This window comes from Adiantum capillus-veneris, chromosome 29 (assembly GCF_014529385.1).
Source record: "Adiantum capillus-veneris isolate H3 chromosome 29, ASM1452938v2, whole genome shotgun sequence".
NCBI lineage: Eukaryota > Viridiplantae > Streptophyta > Polypodiopsida > Polypodiales > Pteridaceae > Adiantum > Adiantum capillus-veneris.
The window spans coordinates 120960222-120986355 of NC_140959.1; the positions used below are offsets into that span (position 1 = coordinate 120960222).

At 44.8% G+C, this 26134-nt stretch overlaps 1 protein-coding gene across 1 annotated transcript in view; it reads left to right on the plus strand.

Moving 5' to 3' along the window:
• LOC147419856 (small nuclear ribonucleoprotein SmD1a-like) overlaps positions 1–25922 on the plus strand; it is a 51558-nt gene extending 25636 nt beyond the window's left edge. Inside the window, exons 3-4 of the mRNA XM_086505489.1 lie at positions 25196–25387; positions 25481–25922. Of these exons, the coding sequence (XP_086361615.1) occupies positions 25196–25387; positions 25481–25542 (254 nt within the window). The 3' untranslated portion in view covers positions 25543–25922. The remainder of the gene's footprint in view (positions 1–25195; positions 25388–25480) is intronic.
• The last annotated feature ends 212 nt before the right edge of the window (positions 25923–26134 follow it).

The following is a 26134-nucleotide window of genomic DNA, read 5'->3' on the forward strand; positions in this document are numbered from 1 at the left end:
TGAATTTCCAGATGATGCTAGCGCTAGTAAATGGCTGAAAACGCTGGAAAACTCAGCATGGCTGGCGTTAGTAAAAACGCTAAGGGCTGAGGTTTGTGGTCGTGGGAAAAACGCCAGGGACGGTCACTTGCTGGCGATGGGTTGCTGTGGGAGAAAACGCCAAGGATGGGGTGAGGATGGCGATGGTAATCTGCTGGGGGTGCTGAGGGGGGGGGGGGGGGGTACTGCTGAGAAGTTGCCTGATGAGCGGGAAGCTCTTGCTGCCTCTTTTGCCAGAAAGTCCTAACTTGGGTTTGCTTATATATTAACTTAGCAAAATTGCCCTATCTACTTTTGTTGGAAAGTCACTTAAAAATAATAAGTGAAAATAATCAAAAATAGGAAAATAGGCTAAATGCACTGGAAAATTCCCCTGACTGAATCTGATGGATTCTGAAGGGAATACTGATGATCATGCTGTGTGCAACCGCAGGATATGCATCTATTGCTAAGTGACTGGGCATGCACGGTCTACGAATAGACTCACAAAAGTGCCAGATCATTGCTAATCTAAACTGACTGAACTGACGGGAACCCTGCTATGGTGTAGCTTGTCCACGGACACATAGGGTTGGGATGTGTCACGTGAGAATTAAACCTATTTTCCCTATTTTAGTCATTTTTCACTTATTTATTAAGTACTTTTGTTGAGAACTAGGTAGGGCAATTTATCTAAGATAATATATAAGCAAACCAGAGTTAGCACTTTTTGGCAGAAGAGGCAGCAAGAGCACCTTGCTCAACAGGCAACTTCTTAGCAAGACCGACCCTACGACAACTCTAGCGTTTTCAGCATCGCAGAAGGCCTAGCGTTTTTGCATAAGATCAACCAACGTTTTTGCACTTGCAGATTCACGACGACAGTAGACAGCAGATCAGCCCTAGCGTTAGCAGATTCCCCCCCAACAACAGATAAGCCCTAGCGTTAGCAGATTTCCACCACAGAACCCCAAATCAGCCTAGTGTTTTTGGATCAGCCAGAGACCTAGCGTTTTTGCAGTTCTTCGCGACAGAAGCAGCAGTAGCACCAGCGTTTTCAGTTTTCAGCAATCAGACTCTGCAGTAGAATCCACAAACCTCGCAGATCTCACCTTCCCGTATCAGATCCTCGCCGCACGGTCAGATCCGTCGAAGTTTGCAGTCTCAGCCCGGAAAACGCAGATTTCAGTATCTGCGTTTTCAGCGCGTCGTCGTTGCATCGTTGCCATCGACATCATCACCGACATAGAGTCAGAATTCAGCAGATAAAAATTTGCAGATCTGCAATTAGCATTTTCAGATTGCAGCCCGTCTCGTCGTCGTCCAAGCATTGTAGAGATTTGTGTAATCAATAGCAGACCGCTCTCGCCATAAAGAGTGGGGCCTTCGTAGGAGGGTTTGACAACTTGTCTGGTGTCGTATTCTTCTCTCTCTATCTCTCAGTCTCAGCAGCTTCTCGCACAGTGTCTATTCACTTTGTTTGTGATCACTTGCATTCTCTCATTGAAGAACGGAAGGCTCTCCCTTCCCTAAGAAAAAGAAACCCTGGGCACAGTTCGGAGCACTCATCTTGAGCAAAGTTCAAACATTCACTTCCGTTGCACCTTACAGTGGACAGTCAATTAAGTTTGACACTTTTGTTGGATTCCGAGATGCTTGGAGGGCTTTGGTCTTCATACAGCAGTTTGATATAGCTTTCTGAAACCGGCCCGTAGGGCGGTAGGCGTTGGCTTTCACCCGAAATTCTTTACTTTAGACACATACACACAGCACTTTGCAAAGAAAACCTGCGACGGGAATTAACACTTGAATACACACACGGCTCGGAGCTAGAATGCCCCGAGCAGACACCGACAACCTGTAGGCCCCAAAATTGGCGCCCCTTTCGGTATTTCTTTATTCTTTAGGAGGGTAAATTACAAGGTAAGGTCCTGGGAATCCTTCACTTGTATCCACCTAGATACCATTTGCTTTGGCCAAATTTCGGCAGCATAACAGCCCCAAAACTTGCGCGAAACCAATTCCCCTGCTAGAACTCACTTGCACTGGCGTATACCCTCTGATTCCTGTCCAAAAACAGTAAATTCAGCACGCTGTATTTACTGGTTTTTGCCCTGTTTTCAGCCCCAAACAGTCCCCTAACTGTCCTTTGCCAATGGGGCACGATTCCCAATGGTCCTGGCGTCCGTATGGCTGAAAAACAGTGAAATTACAGCGCATACACAGTGCTGATTTTGCACCTGTACGGTGAGGTTATGACCCTCACTAGTGCCTGCTTTGGAGCAGCAGTTAGCTACCCCTGTTCCTGCTCAAAGAGGCTCTTGCCTCAGCACAAAAGCATGAACCCACACATCTGTACATCAGTCAAATGAGTAGCCCTCTTGTGGGGCATCACATAACTGCACGTAGGGGAGAGAGAGAGCAGTGTGTAGTGTGCAGGGCATCACTCCTAGCACCACACTGTACATGAGAGGGAAAGGAAGCACTCCATAGCTCTTAACCAGTGACAAAATGCAAAAGGAGGCTCATCCCAGCTTAAAAATTCAGCGCCCATTTTTCTGGAAGAGGCAAGTCCCTGAAAATGTGACACTTGACGCATTTACAAGCATTTTCCCGTTTCGGGTTCGCCGCTTAAAAATATCCCAACCGACGCGTCAGTTGACTTCGCGGCAGAGTTATAAAATATTCCCCTAGTCATACCGGAGGTAATGACGCGAACACATTTCACGGCCCAAAATAGCAGTTCCCTAAATTTTAGGAGATGCTTCCGTTGGGCTCCCACTGGTCTTCTGACCATCTATCCTCATTGGGACCGCATCCAAAAGTGCAATGTGGCCCAACTGTCGGATACTTTTTGTTGGTAGTCCCACCTTGACTTTACGCCTTAATTGAGTTCACTTCCTAGTATCCACCAACTTGCTAAGTGCGACGGGGGGACCTATATGATCTTGCTCTGAGCCTAGACATCCTCTTACCATACGGATTCCAGTGCCGACCACTTCCCGTCTGCGGTTGAATCTACCGTTCACATTGGCCATACAATGTCCGACCGTTTGCTACTTCAAAAAGAGGGTCTTAAACAAATAAAATAAACCCCATTGGAAAGAAACCAACAACCAAGGTTAGCAGTTGCCACATCTCTGTGACATCGTTAATAAATGCCACGTCCTCGTGACACTTTCTCTGGAGGGCATTACTCAGAGCACTCCAAGATTTGGAGGGCTACCTCTTTCTTCAAGGGAAATGCTCGAACATGGTGGTCCACTTTGTTACTGAACAAGGAAGCGCCAGTTAAATGGCTGAAATTCAGAAGGCTTTTTATTTCTTCTTGGCTGACTGGGGAGTACGAACGAGATGTACGAACTGCTTGGAATCATCTTCGAATGACCAAGAGAGATTCTCTGGACGCATATTGGGAGAGATTTTGGAGCTCTTTTCTACTAGCCTCTTCATTTAAGAAGATCTCGTGTAAAGAACAGATTGTTGCTGCGGACTTCCTACAGAGATTTGAGATCACTGCTTAGAACAAATGTCAGATTCGATTCAAGAATTAATGGGTCATGCGAAACGGGGTTTTGCCATACATTTAGGCAATCTGACTTACCAGATCATGACTCAGAGAACCGAACAGACTTCTAATGAAAGTAGAAAGAAGAAGAGCCCTCAAGAAAAGAAAGATAAGGATTCCAACCCCGGCTCACTCTTCGAGAGAGGGCCAACTACATCAAAGAGGGGAAGTGTTTTGGATGCGGGGAACATGGGCACATCTCTGCGAAGTGCCCTAAAAAGGCACAGCAAGAACAGAATGAAGAATGGCCAGAGAGTTTGAAAGCGGCCGAGGAACGTGGACGAAAAGGCAAGATGAAAGCAGGATTGGTTCCAGATTGCATGAGTACTGACCCAAGCACGATTGATGAAAGTACAAAACTTTGTCGAGCTTGGGGCAAAGTGAAAGATCAAGAAGCCCTGATTTTCTTTGATGGAGGAGCCAAGGCCAACTTCATTTCGTTTGAATTGGCGGCGCGGCTCGAGATTACACCGGATCGGATGGGACCACAAGCAGAGGCAGTTCTAGCGGCAGGGACGTGGCCATTACACCTATAACGTTGTAGAGGCCGGTACTATTTCAATTACGTGTTAACTTTACACAGAGCACTAAGAAGGAAAGAGAACAAAGTTGCGTCCAACGACTAGAATGTCACTGCGCACACGAGATCGACACTTGTAGGCCCCAAAGACTGGCGCCCCTTTCGGTACTTCTTTGTTAATTTAAGGTAGACGATTTGACCACTTAGTACAAGCTTTCACAAAGCTGTTCAAACCTGGCGAGGGCTGAAAACGCAGGTTTTCGACCTGATTTCGGCAGCATAACGGCGCAAAAACTCCTGTAGGTCAAAAGTACTTGTCTAGGGCGGATTCCCTCGCTGTCTAGGAAGCTTTCTGGTGAGCTGTCACAGAAAATCAGCGGGCTGTAATTCTCTGTTTTTCATTGCAAGGTGCCCAAAAGCCTGTACACGCATCCCTAGGCTCTCACAAGGCTCCCTTGGTGTTTCCTTGCAGTTTAGGTGCGAAACCGTAAACCTGCAGAAAAACACAGCAGGCTGTAATTCCCTGTTTCAGATCGTTTTTAGTGGAGCGAACACGCCTACGTGTGTCCCAAGGGCTAGTGGAAAATTTCACCAGGAGCTGCCATGTGTCCAATTTGCCCCTTTTGAGTTAATTCTCTAGTTCCCACTGACTTATAAAGTTATAAGTGACTTTTCGAGTGGCCTAGACTTCATTTGGTGCACATAGGCTTCCATACTTATCATAATTCAGTGCTAACTGGCCCGACCAGCCCCAAACTGACCAACCCAGACTCCCGATGTGAGAAACCTATTCGGCCGCAGCCGTTTCACACTGGCCATGCAATGTCCACTTGCACCTTGGGTTATGGGGAAAACAAGTAAAAATATATAGTACTTATTTACGGAAGGCAACAGGAAAAATACACCTCCCGGTGACACACCCCATCCTTGAAATAGTGCAAGCGACCTTGCTTGCATGTCAATAGTACATGCGAATATCTGCTGATATCACATATATTCTATGATGGGAATCCAAGATATACATGCTTCCGAAAATGTAGCGTTGGACGATTAAACAATCCCACCAACCTGGCTACGACACATATATCAAGCATAGAAGTCTTCTAGTGTACGCTCGAGCACAAACTTCTCTAGCTAAATTCTGTATGGAAAGAGTAGATACAATTGCTTAACTACTCTGTTGAGCATCATGAACCATGCTCTTGCCTTGCTCCAAAAAGGCTACATCAAGTCACTGTGGGTTCCATCTGAAAGGCTTCAAGATACAATTGTAATAGCTGAGGTGAATCAACCAATTCAGACTCTTCCATCCATTTGGCATCCAACGATGGATAATTCTTGAACTTCACCAAATAGCGTCTTGCAACCTTTCCTCTAACCTTTCTTTCTTTATGTGCCAATATTTGTTCAGGAACAAGGATCTCATCCAATTCTTCCACTTCAAGTTGTTCCTCATCAAGCATATTCTCTGGCACATCACCAACAAATGGTCTTAGAAGGCTGACATGAAAAGCATTATGTATTTTCCGACCTTCTGGTAGCTTCAACCTGTAAGCTACATCGTTGATCATTTCTGAAATTTGAAAAGGACCATAATATCGCATACTGAGCTTAGGAAACAAACGTTTGTCACAAGACGGGCACCATGTGCCAGTAGAAAAGAAGAGATTGAACAACTTTAAGCACTTCAAATAACAACCGAACTGAAAGAGAGAGACGACACGCCACACGGAGTGGCGGAATTCCACCCCAGAGAGTATTGGCCCCAAACCTTGGCGCCCCTTTCGGTATTTCTTTATATTGCATCAACACAGTACAAGCCGGTACTCCAGACTCTGCACCTTCTTCAGGAAGCATGCCAGAGAATGAGCCCTAGCCTCATATTTAAAGGCCCTTGGCCTGAAAAGCAGTTACAGTAAAAAGCCTTTAAAACTCACAAGCTTCTGGTCCAAAAGCAAAGCCAAAAAGCTACCAGCACAATTTACAGAAATTTGTACAGCCTGCCACGTCATCAACCAATGCAAAACACGGAAATCCGTACAACCTGCCACGACACACGTCATCATGTCAACACAATTTTTGAAAATTTGCCACGTCAACAGTTTTTGCGTGTGTGCGGGTCTTGCTTTATTTTAATCCCTTTATGTCACTTGGGGCCCCATCGGATGGGGTCTCCATAAGTTGGGTGGACTTCTTTTATTACTTGCTCTTCTTAGGGTTTAGGCCTCTCGGTCGGCATCTGTAAGTTGGCTCCCTTCTTTAGGCTTTGACATGTCAGCAGTTTGTTACATCTCCCCTTCTGAAAGAGAGTAATCGTTCGCGATTACAACATATCTGCAAAACAACTCAAGTTACCTCAAAATTTTTTGAGGGTCATTCCTAGGGACAATCAATTTGCTCTTTTTATTAAGGAGCTAGCTTCTCCTTTCGGCTCTTTTGATCAAGGAGTTAGCTTCTCTTTTCGTCCAAATCGGAACTCTTGATATTCTGGCGTAGTAAAATTAGCCATCACACCCAGACCGTACTGATCTTCCCCAAGTGTCTTGTTACACTAAAATTACTTACCCAGGCAATCTCATCCAATTAGGAATATTCAATAATTGACACATCACAATGCAACACAAATGCTCACATATGTATAAACCTCCAGAACTGTACATGTTCATCTGAGTAGCCCAACTAGTGGGGCATTACCATATGTGCCAAAGGGGAGAGAGAGATGCACGAGAGCAAATCATCGCGCTACATGAGACAGAGGAGAAGGCAAGCTTTCCATTAACGCTGTAGACCTGTACCCACTACTCACACACATTGTAGGTCACTTATGAGTCAAATCAGCCTCCTCTTTCAAATTGGGCGGCCCCTCTTGCTGATGGAAGTGGAAAATTTCACCAAGAGCCGCCATGTGTCCAATTTGCCCCTTTTGAGTTAATTCTCTAGTTCCCACTGACTTATAAAGTTATAAGTGACTTTTCGAGTGGCCCAGACTTCATTTGGTGCACACAGGCTTCCATACTCATCAGAATTCAGTGCTAAGTGGCCCGACCAGTCCCAAACTGACCGACCCAGACTCCTGATGTGAGAAACCTATTCGGCCGTAGCCGTTTCACACTGGCCATGCAATGTCCACTTGCACCTTTCCAAGGGTTCCGGGGAAAACAAGTAAAAATAAAAATAAATAAAAATATCTAATACTTATTTACGGAAGGCAACATGAAAAATACACCTCCTGGTGACAACACCTGTCATTGGCAAACTTCGGTTGCATTGTCAGGGGTATTTGGGGCTCGAAGACTTCTACGTAATGCCCTGAAGGTTGTGATGTCCTCTATGCCTGCATTTGAAAAGAGAGTCGCAACATCTCTTGCACTATTGCTTTGTTCTCGCGATCAAATCTTGCTTGACTTTCTTTTTCTTGCAAGTCGTACTTACGTTCTATGGCTGCCATGTCTTCTTCGTAGGTCTTTCTATCTGCTTCTCTTTCTTGGTCCAACTCCTCCATAGGAGTTAGCGCAATCCTTGACGTAGATGGAAAAGGGGGAGGGTCGGAAAAACCTCCTGGTGGGGAAAATTCTTCTTCGCCTCTCTCATGCTCATCACCTCCAAGCGAAGTATCCATTCCGCTTCGAGTGATGATCATTCTAAAGTCGTGGGTTCTTGTGGTCTGGGGTTCTTAAGTTCACGAGGAACTTTGGTTCTTGGGAGTCTTGGTTCTTAAGTTCACGAGGAACTTGGGTTCTTGGGGGTCTTGGTTTCTTGAGGGTTCTTGAGTTCTTGAGGCTCTTGAGGTTTTCTTTCGCTTGCAAACTGCGTTTGAGAAGGATCTTCTCTTCACCCGAGTTCTACTCCTTTCCGCGGGCGCACCCCTCGGCGGCCTTGCGCTCACACCAAGGTTGCTTTTTCCCACCTCACGTCGATTGGCCGGCCGCTAGGTGCACGGTCCGCTCTCAATGAGTGAAAAGAGACACAAGGGGAGGCTGGACAAGCCCTTCTTTCTTGGGATTCCTGTCACTCTTCAACAAAACACGATTAGGAATTGACACGCCCAAGAGAACTTGGGTTCGTGCGACCTCAACAAGCAAAAAAATCTTATGGTTCTTGTGGTTCTTTCCTTGAGTGATACAGAACACTGCCAAAGCTCTGATGATGAGTGCTCCGAATTGTGCTCAAGGCTCCTTTTGTTCCTATGGAAGGTAGAGCCTTCCGTTCTTAATGAGAGAATGCTATGATCACAAACAAAGTGAATGGACACTGTGCGTGCAAGTGTATGAGACCGAGAAAGAGAGAGAGAAGAGAGATACGACATCAGAGACGTTGTAAAACCCTCCTCCGAAGGCCCCACTCTCGTCGGCGAGAGTGGTCTACTTATTGATTGCACAAAGTGGTACAATGCATATGCAATGGACTGATGCAATCTGGGACTATGCCGGTGACGACGACGATGATGACGACGACGACTTTAGGGCTGAAATCTGTGTTTTTCTATCTGCTGAATTTCGGGACTGTTTCGGTGGCTGAAAATGACTGTTTTGGCTGCGTTTTTATGGCTGAAAATGGGGGTTCTTCTACAACCAATGGGGCTGAATCTGCTATTGATCAAGCATGCTGAAAACGGTGAGTCTTCTGCTGCAAAACCGGCTGAAAATGAAAACGCTGGGCTGGTTTGCTAGAGGTTGTTTGCAACCCAAAAACGCTGGCTCTTCTGATGCATCAAATGCCGAAAATAAAAAACGCTGATCTGACTCTCTACTAGCGTTAGTGGAATTTGTTGACTATCTGGGGAAGATGGCGATCATGGGAGGAAACGCCAGGGTGCTGAAGTTGTTGGCGATGACAGCAAGGGAAAATGCCAAGAAATTGGGGTCTTGATGGTGTTGGGAACTGGAAACGCCAGGCTTGGGGAGGGAGGTCGCCAAGGCCTTGCGGGTGCTGAGGGTACTACAGGTTCTGCTGAGAAGTTGCATGTTGAGCGGGAAGCTCTGCTGCCTCTTCTGCCAGAAAGTGCTAACTTGGGTTTGCTTATATATTAACTTAGCAAAATTGCCCTACCTACTTTTGTTGGAAAGTCACTTAAAAATAATAAGTGAAAATACCAAAAATAGGAAAAATAAGCGAAATGCACTGGAAAATTCCCCTAACTGAATCTAATGGATTTTGAAGGGAATACTGATGATCATGCTGCGTGCAACCAGAGGATATGCATCTATGCTAAGTGACTGGGCATGCATGGTCTACGAATAGACTCACAAAAGTGCCAGATCACTTCTAATCTAGACTGATTGGACGGACTGAACCCTGATCATGCTGTAGCTTGTCCACGGACACATAGAGTTGGATGTGTCACGTGACATTATTGGTTTTGAAGAAAGACCGATCTTGGAGAATGTGCATTTATTATTGAGCTCTCAACAAAATCACCATCAAGAACAGATTTCCGATTCCCAGGATCGATGATATTGTTGACCGACTACAGGGATCCTCTTGTTTTAGCAGGATCGATTTGAAGAGCGAATATCATCAGTTCCGAATCGCGCCGGGAGATGTTTACAAGATAGCTTTTGTATCAGACTTGGACACTCCAAGTCAAGAATCAACCGCGACAACACCAAATAACCACTTCAAAACAATTCACAGATCACAATAGATTTGCACTGGCCCGGCGGAGTTCCGTGCCTAGAGATATTGGCCCCAAAGACTGGCGCCCCTTTCGGTATTTCTTTTTGTATTAATCAATCATCAAAATACAAGAGAGCGGTAGGGTTTCACTCTCAGACTCTGCGTCCAGATGCCCTGAGAAGTGAGGCCCTCACCACTAATTTAAAGGTTACAAGGGATGCCCAAAAGCAGAGCCCCAAAAGCTTCAAATCAAAAGCAATTGCTCTCTCTCTCTCTCACAGAGAGTCAAAACATGAAAGCAAAAGCATTCTCTCTCTCTTTCTCATTTAAGTAGAGAAAAAGCGAAATTTGCGTCGCTCATCATTTTTCAATTTTTTTTTAAAATAATAATAATAATAAAAATTCAGCCTCCTCGATTTCCGGAAATTAGGGTTTCTGGCAGAAATTAGGGTTTGCAGGAATTTTAGGGTTTCTGGCAGAAATTAGGGTTTCTGTTGTCCGCCACGTCATCACTTTGTGACATACCCCCCTCTTGAAAGCATTGTAATCGACCGCGGTTACGCCTGCAAAACCGACAAAAGCCATAAACCGTCTTAGCAGACACTGACTGTTAGTACCTACGTACTAGGAACACACATCTAGCACATGTACAAAATCGACAGTCACATCACACGACATCACATGACATTCAACATTCATTCGGATCTTAGACCATGATTTATCGGCAATGTAGCTAGCAATCACATCTAGGTCCAATCGGGACCTCATCGATGTCCGATTGACTAACCCCTATTGCAACCATGTCTATTCGAGATCAATCAGACCAAAATGCTGCAGTCATTTCGGCTATCAGTTCCTGCACTCACAAGAAGTCAAGAACAAATCAGTATCATAATCAGGAATTCCATTTCATAAAGTCATCCAGCAGAATACTGTTAGCTCTCAGTATCCCTGAAGCTCAAAGAGACATCAGTGACTTTAGTATCAAAATCGAGGCATCTGTTGACAAAGGAGTGGAGTGACTCCCCTCTTGTGCATCCCACTGTACCAGATCTCCGGCCAAGTTGAATTCTGGGTTCCGTTTGGAGTAGACTATGCTAAACCAAAACATCGAGGTAAAGTTTCACAATCCGAGGAGTATCTGCTAGGTCCTCCTCCTCCATCCACTTCGCATCAAATGCAGGAAAGTTCTTGAACTTAACCAAGAACCGCCTTCGGACATTACCTTTCTTCGTATCATTATGTGCCAAAATCTGTTCAGGAACAAGGATCTCCTCGTTTTCTTCCACTTTGGGTTGCTCATCAGGCTCCCCATCATCAGGCACATCACCCTTAACAGGTTTCAAGAGACTCACATGCAATGCATTGTGAATCCTCCAAGTATCTGGCAGTTTAATTCGGAAGGAGACATCATTTATCTTGTCAGTAATCTGGAAAGGTCCGTAGTATCACATACTAAGCTTTGGAAAAAGCCTCTCCTTTCCCTTTTTCTTTCTTAGGCGTGCCTTCTCAAAAGTAAGAGCACCCAATCATCCTCCTTCAGTTTCCAGTCGCGACGATGGCGATCCGCTGCCTTTTTCTGTCGTTCTTGAGACTCCTGCAAAGTCTCGCGAACCTTGGCAAAAGCCGTATCCAAATCTCGGGAATATTCATCCGCTTCAAATTTCTAATCTTTCGTGCTCAGGAAGGATGGAACCTTCGCAGCACTTTCAACAATCTCACATGGTGTCTTCCCCGTCGAAGAGCGTATCGTGTTATTGTAGGCAAATTCCACCAAAGGTAAGTTCTTTTCCCATTGAGTCTTCTGATGCGAGATACAAGACTTCAATAAATCTAAAATCACTGAATTGGCAATCTCAGATTGCCCGTCAGTCTGCAAGTGGAACGATGACGAGAACTGCAACCGCGTGCCAATGTTCTCCCAAATTGCCTTCCAAAACAAACTCATAAATGTGGGGTCTCTGTCGGAGACAATCGTCTCAGGCGTGCCATGTAATCGGAAAATCATCGTGATCATTGTGTAGTCTCGGGAGATTAAAAAAAATGAAATCCATTTCAATATTTTCCCAGGGGCGGGTGGGTATGGGTAAAGGCTGTAACAATCCCTGTGCCTTATGCCTGTCAAACTTGACCTTCTGGCATACCAAGCAACTGCGCACAAACTCTTCCACATCCTTCTTCAGTCTCTGCCAAAAGAAATCTGTCTCTACCCCTTTCATGGTGGTAGCAATGCCGCGGTGACCCGTAAAAGGTGGACAATGGCAATCAGTCATAACCTTTTCCCTTAACGGCTGTGTAACGCACAACATAGTCTTTTTCATCAAGTAGCCTTCCCGAAGGGAGTATCCAGCTAGTGTCTCCCCAACCCGTATCCGTGTGAAAATATCTGCAAAATCTGTATCTGTGGCATACTGATCGACCATATCCTCGAAGCTCCTATGATGTATCGCGGAAATAGCCAGAACCAACGGTTTTCGAGACAAAGCATCTGCCACCACATTCTTCTGTCCCTGCACATGGACAATCTGGAAGTGGAACTGTGACAAGATGTTCACCCACCGCATCTGCTTTTCCGAAAGCTGCTTCTGTGACAAGAAGTAGCGCAAACTCTGATGGTCTGTAAAGACAGTAAAATCCGCTCCGAGTAGGTAATGCCGCCACTGAGTAAGAGCGTGGATAACCGCCAAAAGCTCTTTCCCATAGATCTGTGCTGTCATCTCCGGCCTAGAGAACAAACGGCTCTCGTAAGCTATGAGATGGCCTTCTTGCATCAAGACCGTACCCAGACTACGACCACAAGCATCACAAAATACTTCAAATGACTTCTGCAAGTCCAGCAAAGTCAAAATAGGTCCCATACTCAATTTCTCTTTCAATGTCCGAAAGGCAGTCACCTCTGTGGGTCCCCACGAAAAAGGTACTCCTTTTTGTGTCAAGGTATGCAAAGGGGAAGCAACCTCTGCAAACTTTCATTTGAACCGCTTGTAGTACGAACACAGTCCCAAGAAGCTTCCAACTTTATGGACATTCCTCAAATCGGGCCAATCACGGATAGTCTCTATCTTGGCCGGGTCCATTTGCACTCCTGCTGTTGACACAATGTGTCCCAAAAAATGTATCTCTGGTAGGAAAAATTCACTTTTCGTAGCATTAATCACTATTGTGTGATCTCGTAATGCCTGAAAGACTTGAAGCAGATGATCTCTGTGTTCTGCCTCATTCTTGGAGAAAACAATGTTGTCGTCAAAGAAAGTGCCAACAAATAGCTTGTACTCTCGAAAAATCCTATCCATCATCCGGTTAAATGTCGCAGGAGCATTGGTTAAGCCAAAAGGCATCACCAAAAACTCAAATAACCCAAAAGTCGTCCGAAAAGCTGTCTTGTAGACATCTCCTGGCGCTATCCTGATCTGATGATATCCACTCTTCAAGTCAATCCTGCTAAAGTACGAGGATCCCTGTAACCTGTCGAGTATATCATCGATCCTAGGAATCGGAAATCTGTTCTTGATGGTGATTTCGTTGAGAGTGCTATAATCGATGCACATTCTCCAAGATCCGTCTTTCTTCAAAATCAACAACACTGGAGAGCAATACGGTGAAGTACTAGGCTGGACAAGACCCTTTTCCAAGAGGTCTTTCACTGAGTTCATAATCTTTTCATTCTGTACTCGGCTCACACGATAAGGTGGCCGATTCGGTGGCGTGCTTCCAGATATCAAATCAATGGTATGATCTTCAGGCCCTCTCAAAAGCAATCGGCATGAGCGTGGAGAAAAAAAATCTTGGCGTTCTTTTCTTCAGGTCAAAACATATTCAACCTTTATCCATCGTTCAGTTCTCCCAAAAGAATGAGTAAGAAAACTGAAGTTCATCAAGTACAATCTCTAAGCCCTTCATTTATCAAAGTCGCTTTCTCGGCCCGGTAGTCAACCACGGCGTAGTTCTTGTGGTACCAAGGGATCCCGAGTAGAACGTCACTCGCGTGCCCTGAACACCCCTGTCATTGCAAACGAAGTTTGCCAATGCTCGGTGTAATGGCAACATCCCATCCGGGTGCCAGTCGAACTACCTCCGCCTGTGGCGTCAGTCTGTCGGGCGTAGTTCCAAATCGAGCCGCCAATTCCAAGTGAAAAGAAGTTGGCCTTGGCTCCTTCAAAAGAGCTTCCTGATCCTTCACTTTGCCCCGAAAGCGGCAAAGTTTGTACTTTCATTCATTAGATTCGGTGCAAGTCCCACGCCATGTGGTACCAGTTCTGCTTTTCTATCTGCCTTTTCTGCCACATTCCTCAGCTGCTCTCGAACTCTCGAATTTGTCGTCGTCTTTATCATTCTGTTCTTTCTGTGCCTTACCAGGGCACTTTGCGGAAATATGTCCATGTTCCCCGCATCCAAAGCACTTCCCCTCTCTGATGAAGCGAGCTCTCTCCTCAGGAGTAAGCTTGGGTTGTGCATCCTTTTTCTCTGGCTTGCTCTTTTTCTTTCTATTTTCATTCCCAGAAGTCTGTTCGGCTCGTTGTGTCATGGCCTTATCTATGGGGTAGGTCAAACTGCCAGAGTGAATGGCAAAGCCCCGCTTCGCATGACTCATCAACTCTTGAATAGAAGCTGACTAAGTGACTTGGCATGCACGGTCTACGGATATGTATCTATACTAAGTGACTGGGCATGCACGGTCTACGAATAGACTCACAAAAGTACCAGATCACTTCTAATCTAGACTGACTGAACCGTGATCATGTTGTAGCTTGTCCACGGACACATGGGGTTGGATGTGTCACGTGACATCCCCTCCTTTTCAAAGTGAGGTATTGGTACCGAACTGTATGGCGTCGAAGGAGATCGCCAATAACTTCCGGAATCGTGGAAGGGACTCTTCGCCGGCTCACTCTGATGTGTGGGTCGTGCGGTACTTGAACTTCATAAAGGTCTGCAACGCTTGCTTCTTTGGGCCGCGCCGAAAGCGACACAAAGTCTCCTGTGGCTCCTTCAATGCTTCAACTTCGTCTAGAGTCATGCGTCTACCTTCTTCAAGAATCTCCGAAGCTGAAAATTCCTGAAACCACTTCCAACCCAAAAACATGAACATACCCATTCCATGTAAAGTGACTGGAAAAAATCTTGTCTTCCTCAAAGACTGTGCATGCAATGTAGATGAACAAAGAGACCGAGTGCTAAACCGTTCACCACACACACGCAAAGAATGAGATCGAATCTTTCTTTTCTGATCTAAAGAAATCAATTGTGGCAATTCACAACGGAAATGCCCATGCTTGTTGCTCATACTTTCATGTGCTCTTTCTACAAATGTGTCATGCCAAGAAAGAGACATGGAATGTGACTTCCTTGAATGCATACTTTTCAGCTTTTCATGAAAAATCCGCACACATTCGTGCTCATTCATTAGTGAAACGTGCTCAACGTACAATATGTCATGCCTAGGAAAAGGGATCACATAAAGACGCCGACTAAAATACAGGAAACGATCACGAATGAAACAATCGTACAATGCGTGCGTCTCAATCATGCGAACACTTAATACTTCGTGTAAGGGTTCTTTGGATCTAGGCTCGAGAGCCAAGATCGGTTCTTCCTGAAGGGGTTCTTTGGACCTAGGCTCGAGAGCCAACATCGGGTCTTCGTGATTGATCGTCTCTACAATGAGGTTAGCACCCCTTGGCGGCCTTGCGCTTACACCAAGGTTGCTTTTTCCCACCTCACGTCGATTGGCCGGCCGCTAAGTGCACGGTCCGCTCAATGAGTGAAAAGAGGCACAAGGGGAGGTTGGACAAGCCCTTCTTTCTTGAGATTCCTGTCACTCTTCAAAAACACGATTAGGAATTGACACGCCCAAGCGAACTTGGGTTCGTGCGACCGCAACAAGCAAAAAAATTCTTGTGGTTCTTTCCTTGAGTGATACAGAACACTGCCAAAGCTCTGATACCAATGTTAGATGCAGCGGAATGAATGTTTGAACTTTGCTCAAGATGAGTGCTCCGAACTGTGCTCAAGGTTCCTTTTGTTCTTATGGTAGGGAGAGCCTTCCGTTCTTAATGAGAGAATGCTATGATCACAAACAAAGTGAATGGACACCGTGCGTGCAAGTGTATGAGACTGAGAGATAGAGAGAAGAGAGATACGACACCAGACGTTGTAAAACCCTCCTCTGAAGGCCCCACTCTCGTCGGCAAGAGTGGTCTATTATTGATTGCACAATCTGGTACAATGGGAATGCATGTGATTGATGCAAGTCTAGGCTATGTCGGCGATGACGACGGTGATGACGAGACTGACCTAAGGGCTGAAATCTGCAATCTTTCTTCTGCTGTCCAAAAACGCTATGGGCTGAAATCTGCGACTAGTCCAAAACGCTGATTTGGGGGGCTGTTTCTATGGATCTTTGTCGTTGAAATCTGCAGGTTAGGGCTGAAAACTGAGGTCTCTTAAGGTTGAAAACTGATGGTCTTTCCGGGTTGAATCTGCTAATTCTTCTTGCTTGGTGGGGGAAACTGCCAAGGGGTCTTGTTGAGAAGTTGCCTGCTAAGCTTGGCTCCTGTTGCCTCCTCTGCCAAATAGTGCTAGCTGTAGTTTTCTTATATACAAACTTAGCAAAATTGCCCTCCCGATTTTCAACAAAAGTCACTTAAAAATAATTAGTGAAAAATGTCAAAAATAGGTAAAATAGGCTAAATGCATTGGAAAATTCCCATGATGGAATCTGATGGATTCTGGTGGGAATACTGATGATCATGCTGTGTGCAACTAGAGGATATGCATCTATACTAAGTGACTGGGCATGCACGGTCTACGAATAGACTCACAAAAGTGCCAGATCACTTCTAATCTAGTCTGACTGAACCCTGATCATGCTGTAGCTTGTCCACGGACACATAGGGTTGGATGTGTCACGTGACACGATAGGAGTTCTACTTTGCTCAAGATTCAATAAAATAAAGAAATACTGAAAGGGGCGTCAGGTTTTGGGTTCAATATCTCTCTGGGCATTGAACTACGCCCGGCCGTGTCGTCTCGAATTGGACTGTGAATTAAAGTTGTGAATTATTTTTAGTGAATCTCTCTCTGGTGTTGTGACAAATTCTAGACTTTGGGTGTCTAAGCTTGTTACAGTGGTATCAGAGCATCAATTGTGAAGTATTTTAAGTGATTCTCTCGTGTGTCGTGTCAGATTCTCGATTTGGGGTGCCCAAGAACTACCTGTGCGCATAGCCTTTTATTACTTGGAAGCTTTTGACGACGGCTTTTCATTGGCGTTTTTTTAAATAGCTGAATTGCTTTTGACTGCGTTATTTCCTTTAATTTTTGAATTTGAACCATGTGCCACGTTGGTGGCTTCTGCAAGAGATAAAGGCAAAAGAGCCCGTGTCTCACCAAGTAAAGATTGCTCTTGAGAAGACCCACGTGAAGCAAAAGAAAGCTGTTGATTGTCACCGTCGTGAACTTGTATTTTCACTTGGTGATTGGGTACTTTTGCGTGCTGAAAAGGCCAGGTTAAGGAAAAGGAAAGGCAAGTACGTTTGTTTCCTAAGCTCAGCGTGCAATATTATGGTCCTTTTCAGATTTCATAAAAGATCAGCGATGCAGCTTAAAGGTTGAAGCTACCAAAAGGCTGGAAAATACATAATGCTTTTCATGTCAGCCTTCTAAGGCCCTTTGTTGGTGATGTGCCAGAGAAAATGCTTGATGAGGAACAATCCGAAGTGGAAGAATTGGATGAGATTCTTGTTCCTGAACAAATACTGGCACATAAGGAAAGGAAGGTTAGAGTAAAGATTGCAAGACGCTATGTGGTGAAGTTCAAGAACTATCCATCTTTGGATGCGAAATGGATGGAAGAGTCTGAATTTGATTTGCTCCTGCGCATCTCTCTCTCCCCTTTGCACATATTGTAATGCCTCACTAGTTGGGCTACTTAGATGATCATGTACAGTTCTGAGGATTTTATGCGCGTTTACCAAGGCAAGAGCCTTGTGCTTACCTCGTCACCTTCAAAGCATCATATTTCCCTTGCTCTTGCCCTCGCTCTGCGTGGCCATCTACCTTGGCTTGCCGCTTGATAGCCACAGCTGGCTGTCACACTAGATGTTGAGCGCGCAGCGGTGTGTGCAAGTGAGAGAGCACGCGAGGAAGTGCAGTGTGTGTGCAAAGAGGGGTGGCGAAAGCCAGCTCGAGAGGAAGCGCTAACAGAACGATGAGCGAGAGAGAGAGAGAGCTCACGTTTTTGGGGAAAACTCAATAATTAAGTTTTTGGTTTTCCCACTTTTATTATAAGTTACCTTTAAAAAATGTGTCCAGGTTCATATTGAACCTGAACAAAGTATAAAAATGTACAAAAAGGGGTTATTTAGGCCTTTAACCCAACAACCTCCCACTTAAAGCCATAAATGTCGCCTTTAAGTTAACCAACTCCCACAGCTGTCTGCAATGCTCATGTTGAGCCTTAGCAAGACTCTCGGTGAGAACATCTGCACGGTTATCCTGTGAGTGAATCTTAGTCAAGGTGACTAGACCATCCTCCAATACCTGTCGTATGAAGTGGTATCGCACATCAATGTGCTTTGTTCGTGCATGAAACATGGCATTCTTGGCCAAATAGACAGCACTCTGGCTATCACATCCCAAGACAGGAGTACTAGCAGACATACCAAGCTCTTTGACAAGTCTGCCCAACCATATGGCCTCTTTAGAAGCCTCAGTGGCTGAAATATATTCAGCCTCAATAGTACTCAATGCCACAATTTTCTGCAGTCGTGAACACAAAGAGACAGCACCACCAGCAATAGCAAACACATAGCCACTAGTGGACTTCCTGGTATCCAAATCACCTGCCATATCTGCATCACAATAGCCTTGCAACTTCAGGTCACTTTTGCCATAGCATATACACCTAGATTGTGTACCTGACAAGTATCTCAGAATGCATTTCACAGCTTCCCAATGTGCTTTGCCGGGATTGGACATGTATCTACTAACAACTCCCACTACATGGGCAATGTTAGGACGAGTGGCAACCATCTCATACATAAGAGAACCACAAGCTGACGCATAAGGGATTCCCTTCATAGCATTCACTGCCACGTCATCCTTTGGGCAATCGGCTTTACTAAGTTTTGTGTGTGGAGGTAAAGGTACTCCAAGTGACTTAGCTTCAGCCATGTTAAACCTGTCAAGTACTTTAGCAATGTACTTTTCTTGAGATAAGAAGAGCAATTTCAGCTTTCTATCTCTCTTGATTCTCATGCCCAAGATGTGCTCAGCATCACTTAAATCCTTCATTGCAAAAGCTGAATTCAGCTGACGTTTAAGAGCATCAATGGTAGACTTATGCTTCCCAACAATCAACATATCATCTACATATAGCACAAGGATTATAGGACTTCCATCATTATCCTTCTTTGTATACAAACAATGGTCTGAATGGCTGGGTTTAAAGCCTTGAGACAGCATAAAAGTATCAAACTTTTTGTACCACTGACGTGATGACTACCTAAAGCCATACAGTGCCCTTCTTAGTTTGCATACAAGTTACTTTCTATCTGGAACTACAAAACCCTGAGGTTGCTTCATGTAGATATCTTCATCAATGTCACTATGAAGAAAAGCTGTTTTTACATCCATTTGATTCAATTCTAAGTCAAGCACTGCAGCGAGAGCAAAAAGGACACGCAATGTCGTAAGCTTTACAACAGGAGAAAAGATCTCTTGAAAGTCAATCCCCTCTTTCTGTGCATACCCTTTGGCAACTAACCTTGCTTTATACTTGGGCTTTCCATCAACACATTTGACCTTGTAAACCCATTTGTTAGGAAGAGCCTTTCTTCCTTTAGGCAATGGCACAAGATCCCAAGTATTGTTTGCATGCAAAGATTTGATTTCCTCTTGCATCGCAAGTTCCCACTTACTGCTTAACTCACATGATTTTGCCTCTTTATATGTAAGAGGCTCTCCCTCATCTGTCAACATAACATGATGCAAAGAGCGGTCGAAGCGCTGTATCAACCTTCTGACACGAGTAGACCTGCGTACCCAATGATCTACATTCTCAGGCACAGGTTCTACATCAAGAGGCAACTAATTTTCAGCATGCGCATGCTGCTGAAAATCATTTTCAGCCATGACAGGTGGCTGTCCATCCTCATTTGGAGCATCTAAATCATGTCCTACCTCTTCTGGCTCAGGGTTAACCGGCTGATTATCAATTTCAGCTTGCGGTAATGCATCCTGAGGTTCTTTTTCAACATCAATAGGTGGCAAGAGAGGCTGAAATTTGATCGATTTCTTGTCAATTTCAGAAGATGTAGCATTTTTCAGCAATTTAGCCTCATTGAACACTACATCTCGGCTGCGTACTACCCTCTTAAACTGAGGCAACCATATCCTGTAGCCCATTTCACCCTCTTTCCCATAACCTAGGAAGAGCCTTGGATGGACTTGGCATCTAGCTTTGTCCTCAAGTCATTACGAACATGGACAAAAGCCTCGCAGCCAAACACTCTCAAATGATCATAAGAGGCAGGTTTGCCAGACCAAACCTCCTCTGGAATGTCATTTTTCAGCGTACTGTTAGGAGAGCGATTGCATACATGAACTGCAGTTTTCAAAGCCTCTCCCCAAAACCCATGAGGGAGATTAGCCGTGGACAAAATGCAACACACTCTCTCACATAAAGTACGGTTATACCTCTCAGCCACACCATTAGAAGATGGATTATAAGGGGCTGTCAACTCCCTTTTAATCCCATATTCTTCGCAATAACGCTGAAATTCAGCAGACGTGTACTCCCCCCTATTGTCAGATCTCAGACATTTAAGCTTACTACCCTTTTGAATACTCACAAAAACATGAAACCTCTTAAATGTATTAAATGTCTCACTCTTATTCTTTAACAAATATGCCCAGCCTTTCCTAGTGCAATCATCAATGAATGTAACAAAGTATGATGCACCACCAAAAGACTTAACATGCATTGAACATACATCGGAGTGAATTAAATCAAGAGCATCAGCTTTGCGCGAGACACCAGAATAATAAGAAGACTTCTTTTGTTTACCATACAAACAATCATTACAAAAATCTAACTTGGTGCCCTTTACTTCAACCCTCTTCAAAGAGGAGAGCACATCAAGTCCCTTCTGGCTCATATGGCCAAGTCTTTTGTGCCACAACTCCAAATGAGAAGCAACTTCGGCCATTGCAAGAAACTTGCCAGGCAAAGCTTTGCCATGTAAATAGTACAATGTACCACTCTTGCATCCCTTGACAATGAGCATTGATCCCTTAAGCAACTTCCATGAACCCCCAACAAAAATGGTTGTATAACCCTGTGCATCCATCTGGCCAACAGACAATAGACTCTTCTTGATGCCTGGTACATACCTTACATCTTTAAGCATAAACGCTTGGCCATTGTTTAATGCCAAGCGCACAGTGCCCATTCCTTCAATGTCACAAGCATGGTTATCCCCAAGGTAAACCTTGCCATACTTGCCTGCATGATAAGAAGGAAAACGCTCCACAGATGGAGTCACATGAAAGGAGGCACCCGAGTCTACTATCCAAGACTGTGTAAGGCCATCATTTGTACTTAGCAATGCATCAATGACATCTCTACGTGAGATAAGCATGTCTTCTGCATTTGCTACAACAAAATCTGAGGGGCATGAAGCTGCAACCAAGATCTCCTCACTGTCGGATAACTCTGTGATAACCACACTAGAGGATACATTGACAGTCTCCGAATCCTTGGAGGAGGTACCTGCTGATTTTTTCCCTTTCTTATCCTCTGTCTTCTTCTTCTCCTGTGATTCCTTCTTTCTTTCCTGCTCTTTCTTGAAATACTTGCAATCTGGCTTCTTATGGGCTTTTCTGCCACACTGGTAACAAGTCACATCCTTATCCCTAGACTTGCTTTTGCTCCTATTTTGAGTCTTGGTACCTGTATTTTGCTTCTGACTTCTGCCTCTCGCATTCTAAGCAGAACTGCCACCTTCCCCACCACTAGACTTGCGTCTAATTTCCTCATTTAAGATGGAGCCTCGCACTCCATCATATGTGAGGTTGGGGCTATTACTCAAAGAAACCACAAGCGTTTCCCAAGAGTCTGGCAAAGTCATCAACAAAAATATGGCTTTCAACTTGTCATCAAAAGGTTGAAGCCCAGTATCCTGTAGCTGACTCATAACACTGGTGAAAGCACTTAAGTGCTCAGAAGCCGACTTGGCTTCGTCAAGCATCATGTTCACCAGTTTGCGCATCAAATGCACCTGATTCATAGGGGTGGCATTCTCATAAGTGGCCTTCAACTTATGCCAAATTGCATGTGCACTGTCCAAGCCCTTTATGTCCACCAGAATGTCATCGGTCACAGCCATTTTGATATAGGCCTTTGCCCTCTTGTTGAGCTTGGCCCAATCCTCATCCGGCATATCCTCAGGCTTTACAGCCAAAAGGGCGTCCTCACAATCCTTGAGGAACAAAATCCCTTGCATCCTGTCCTGCCATAGGTCAAAACCTGTACCGTCAAATCGCTTGATTTCCACCAAGCTCTTGGCGTCAGACGACGAGGAAGTAGAGGCCATTTGCACGGATAAAAATGCAGCAAAAAGTGTCTACCAGTGATCACAATGTCCCGCACGTTGCATACAATGTGCTGAAAATTTCAGCAATTAACAAGTATCCCCAATGCGTACTTGCATAAACCCACAAAAGGCGTACAAAAACCTCAATTTGTGTACATAAAAAGAGTCCAATTCTGAATTTTCTGCAAATACTGTTTTGGTGCATCAATTTGCATCAAATGGATCTGTTTTGAGTGGGAAAAGCAAGGGGCATTCACGGGAATCGATTTAGAACACCTGCATTTTGCTGTTTTGACCTGTAATTTTTTGGTTTTTACCTGTTTTGACCTAATTTCAGCCTGTTTTGGAAACCCTAATCACCCTAGGTGACAACGGAAGCAAGGGGCTTCGCGATGAAAGCGGAGATTTGACGCGAGAGAAGCCTAATCTGGCTTTGATACCAGTTGTTGAGCGCGCGGCTGTGTGCAAGTGAGAGAGCACGCGAGGAAGTGCAGTGTGTGTGCAGAGAGGGGTGGCGAAAGCCAGCAGGAGAGGAAGCGCTAGCAGAACAATGAGGGAGAGAGAGAGAGCTCACGTTTTTGGGAAAAACTCAATAATTATGTTTTTGGTTTTCCCACTTTTATTATAAGTGACCTTTAAAAAATGTGTATTGAACCTGGACAAAGTATAAAAATGTACAAAAAGGGGTTATTTAGGCCTTTAACCCAACACTAGAGCCTCGACCACCAAAGTGGCCATCTCACTTGTCCTAACCTGCAAATATTCTAGTGAGAACAAAAGGAACCAACACCAACGATGCAACAAGTCATAAATGCCTTAATTGAAGAAAAAAAGACACAAACAAAGAATGCATCAACAAATGGAGGAGCTTACATTGCATCGTCATCTAGGACTGCGTTATCCTCCTTGGTGGGAGGCTCACGGGAAGCGGATGCCCTTTTGGGTACGCCGTGATCCACACTCGAGGGACGGAACCGCAGGGCACGTGCCTATGGCGAAGTTCCTCAGTGAAGTTGTACCCTGGTATTTGGGTGCTTTGCATAGGCGGATGGGGAGATAATGCTCCCATTCCTATGCTATTATTTTGAATCTAATCCCTTCCGGGGGAATGACGTAAATCTCCCCAAGCGAAGCCAAATGAGCTACAAGAGTGCCCAAGTGCCATTCCCCTCGGGGGGTCAACTTCACCTAAAAGGGGCGGGAGACACCACCAACCTCAGCGGACGCCACCTGTGAGCCGACGCCCGTCCAAGTGGGTATGGCATTTCCTAGGGGAAAACCGTCAGGTTTCAAAGGCAGTTTAGTGAGGTGAGCGATAAGTTACCTGGAGGAGGCAACTCCAAAGGGAAGACCGAAGCAAGTCCCGCAGTACGTGGGCCTCTGAACAGAGGTACTTGGTCATTGTCACGCCCAAATCCAAGTGGCGAAGTGGGTCTCTCAAGGGATTAGTCATGGCCCTAAGAGTGTTGAACTCTCGTAGTCCAGAGGAAACTAGTGACAAAAGCGTCTGCCTTCGGTTTCTGGGTGCATAATCCTGGTCGTTCTTCTTGTATACTTTTTTGGTGTATGAGGGGAGCGGCCGGACGTGCCGTACCCGACTCCAAAAACAAAACAAAACTAGGGCCAAGAATAAAAAGTGTTGCGAATGCAGCAAATCAGGGCATTTCTCTAAAGATTGCTACAAGAACAAGTTCTGTAGCAATTGCTGCGTCAAAGGACATCCACCATCAAAATGAAGCATTGGCAGAGGAAAAGGCAAAGTCAACCTTGACAAAGACTCGGATCAAGAAGAGGACGACTGTCTGCATGTCTGTGCCGCCCTTGCTCACTTTTGCAAATATACAGACGTACTGTACATATGGATGTTCTTCCGCCTTATTTGTTTGAGGGGAGGATTCTTGAGTCTGTGTGCCACCATATCAGTTGAGACTAGAGTCTGTGTGATTGCCCTAGTTTGTGTGACTACTAGCCTGTGTGGCATTGAGTTTCGATCCAGATTACTTCAGTATAGTCCATGCCCAAGGGGAGGATTGTTGGGTAGGCACGACCTTAGCTTGGCCCAAGCTATTTGTGTGAAACATTTATTAGTTATAGTATCCTATGTGGCAGATGAGTGCATACTATCTGAGATATTATGTGCATCATCGTCATCTGCTTTTCAGACGTATGAATAAAGGCTATGCGCTGCACATATCCTATCTATCCTATGCTAGTGTATTATTTTGCTTTTGCAATTTGAGTTCACTCTATTGTAAACCGTGTACTTTTCTCTCTCTATTACTTACCGTGTAAGCTATGGCTGCCTACACCTTTAAACCTCGAATACACACACACACACACACCATTCCCAACACTTTGTCAAGGTTTATCTTTCAAAGTAGTTCCTGGAGCAAGTAGAGCTGGAGAATCAGCTGTGATGAGATGGTATTTTTCAACTTAAAGCATGACCTGGGTTTTGGGAGACTGGTCAGAGATTGTCTTGATAGTAGATATGATGTGTTTGCAGTTGATGGTCAAGGCTATGTTTGCAGCTCATTGCAGAATATGATGGGTTCTCTGCTAAGCCAATTAACGGGACTTCTTCACTTCGGTCACTATTTTTCTTGGATGTTGCATATCAAGGACCATAACAAAAGTGATAGAGCGCTTTCTTAAAATGGTGGTTTGCTCTGTTCCTGCTGCATCTTGCCACACAGCAAGTCTACTTGCTTGCATATCTTCTCCCTATGTGTTCTTGTATTGTCCAAGTGTGCTTCCAGAATCTTTTCAAAGGGAGTGTAACCCTGATGGTCGGTGGATCAGGCAACACGCAAGAAGAAGGTAGGCGAAAGTTCAAGGTGCATGCTAACTTTCTCTTTATGTTTGTTTGCTGATCAGGTGTTGATGTAAGCATGAACACTCATCTGAAGACAGTTAAGCTGACCTTACGGGGAAAGAACCCTGTCGCATTGGATCATCTGAGTGTCAGGGGGAATAACATTCGATATTATATTCTTCCTGACAGCTTGAACCTGGATACTTTGCTTGTTGATGACACCCCAAAAGTGCGACCAAAGAAGCCAACACCCGGTAGATACTCTTTTTTAACAAGTTAGGCTGAGCAAAGTCTTCTCCAGAAGATCGATTTTTTTGTTCTTATTTTTTTTCTCATTACGTGTGCAGGGAAATTGATGGGCAGAGGACGAGGACGAGGTCGTGGAAGGGGCCGGGGGCGTGGGCGCTAGAGCTGTAGCTAAGGATACAGTAAGAATGTCTTACAGAACAATCAAAGTAACTTGGCATTGCAGCATGTAAAGTTAATGAGCCTTGAGAGGACTTTTGAAGTGTCTTCATGGGGTTATGACAGCCTTGATAATGTGTTTAGTTGCTGCTGGTCTTGCGATGCAGAATCCCCACTGGTTTTTTTCAGGATGTATACCAGCTAGTCTAACAGTTTACAGTTCTCGTGGAATTTTTTTGGAAATTTTATCATGCCTTAAAACTTTAAACTGCCTGCTGTGCAGCATTAGAATTGCTGTAAGTGCACTTCACATTCCAGGGTCAAGTTGTCGGTTACTGTGTCCACTTGTATCAAGAGTTCAAATTACATCTGGATTTCCACCCTGCTCATGCTGGTCATGAAGTCTTTTACCTCAGTGGAGTAGATCCTTTTTGTTTGTGTTTTTTAAATTTGTTCCAGGCTCTCAGAAGAGAGTGATGTGAAATGATCTTGTGCTGCTAACCTTCATGTATAACCACCTAATTCGATGGGGCGCATAAATTGCATCGATTGTTGTAGTGCTAATGGTTCAGCGTTTGCGTTTGGGATAGGACGGT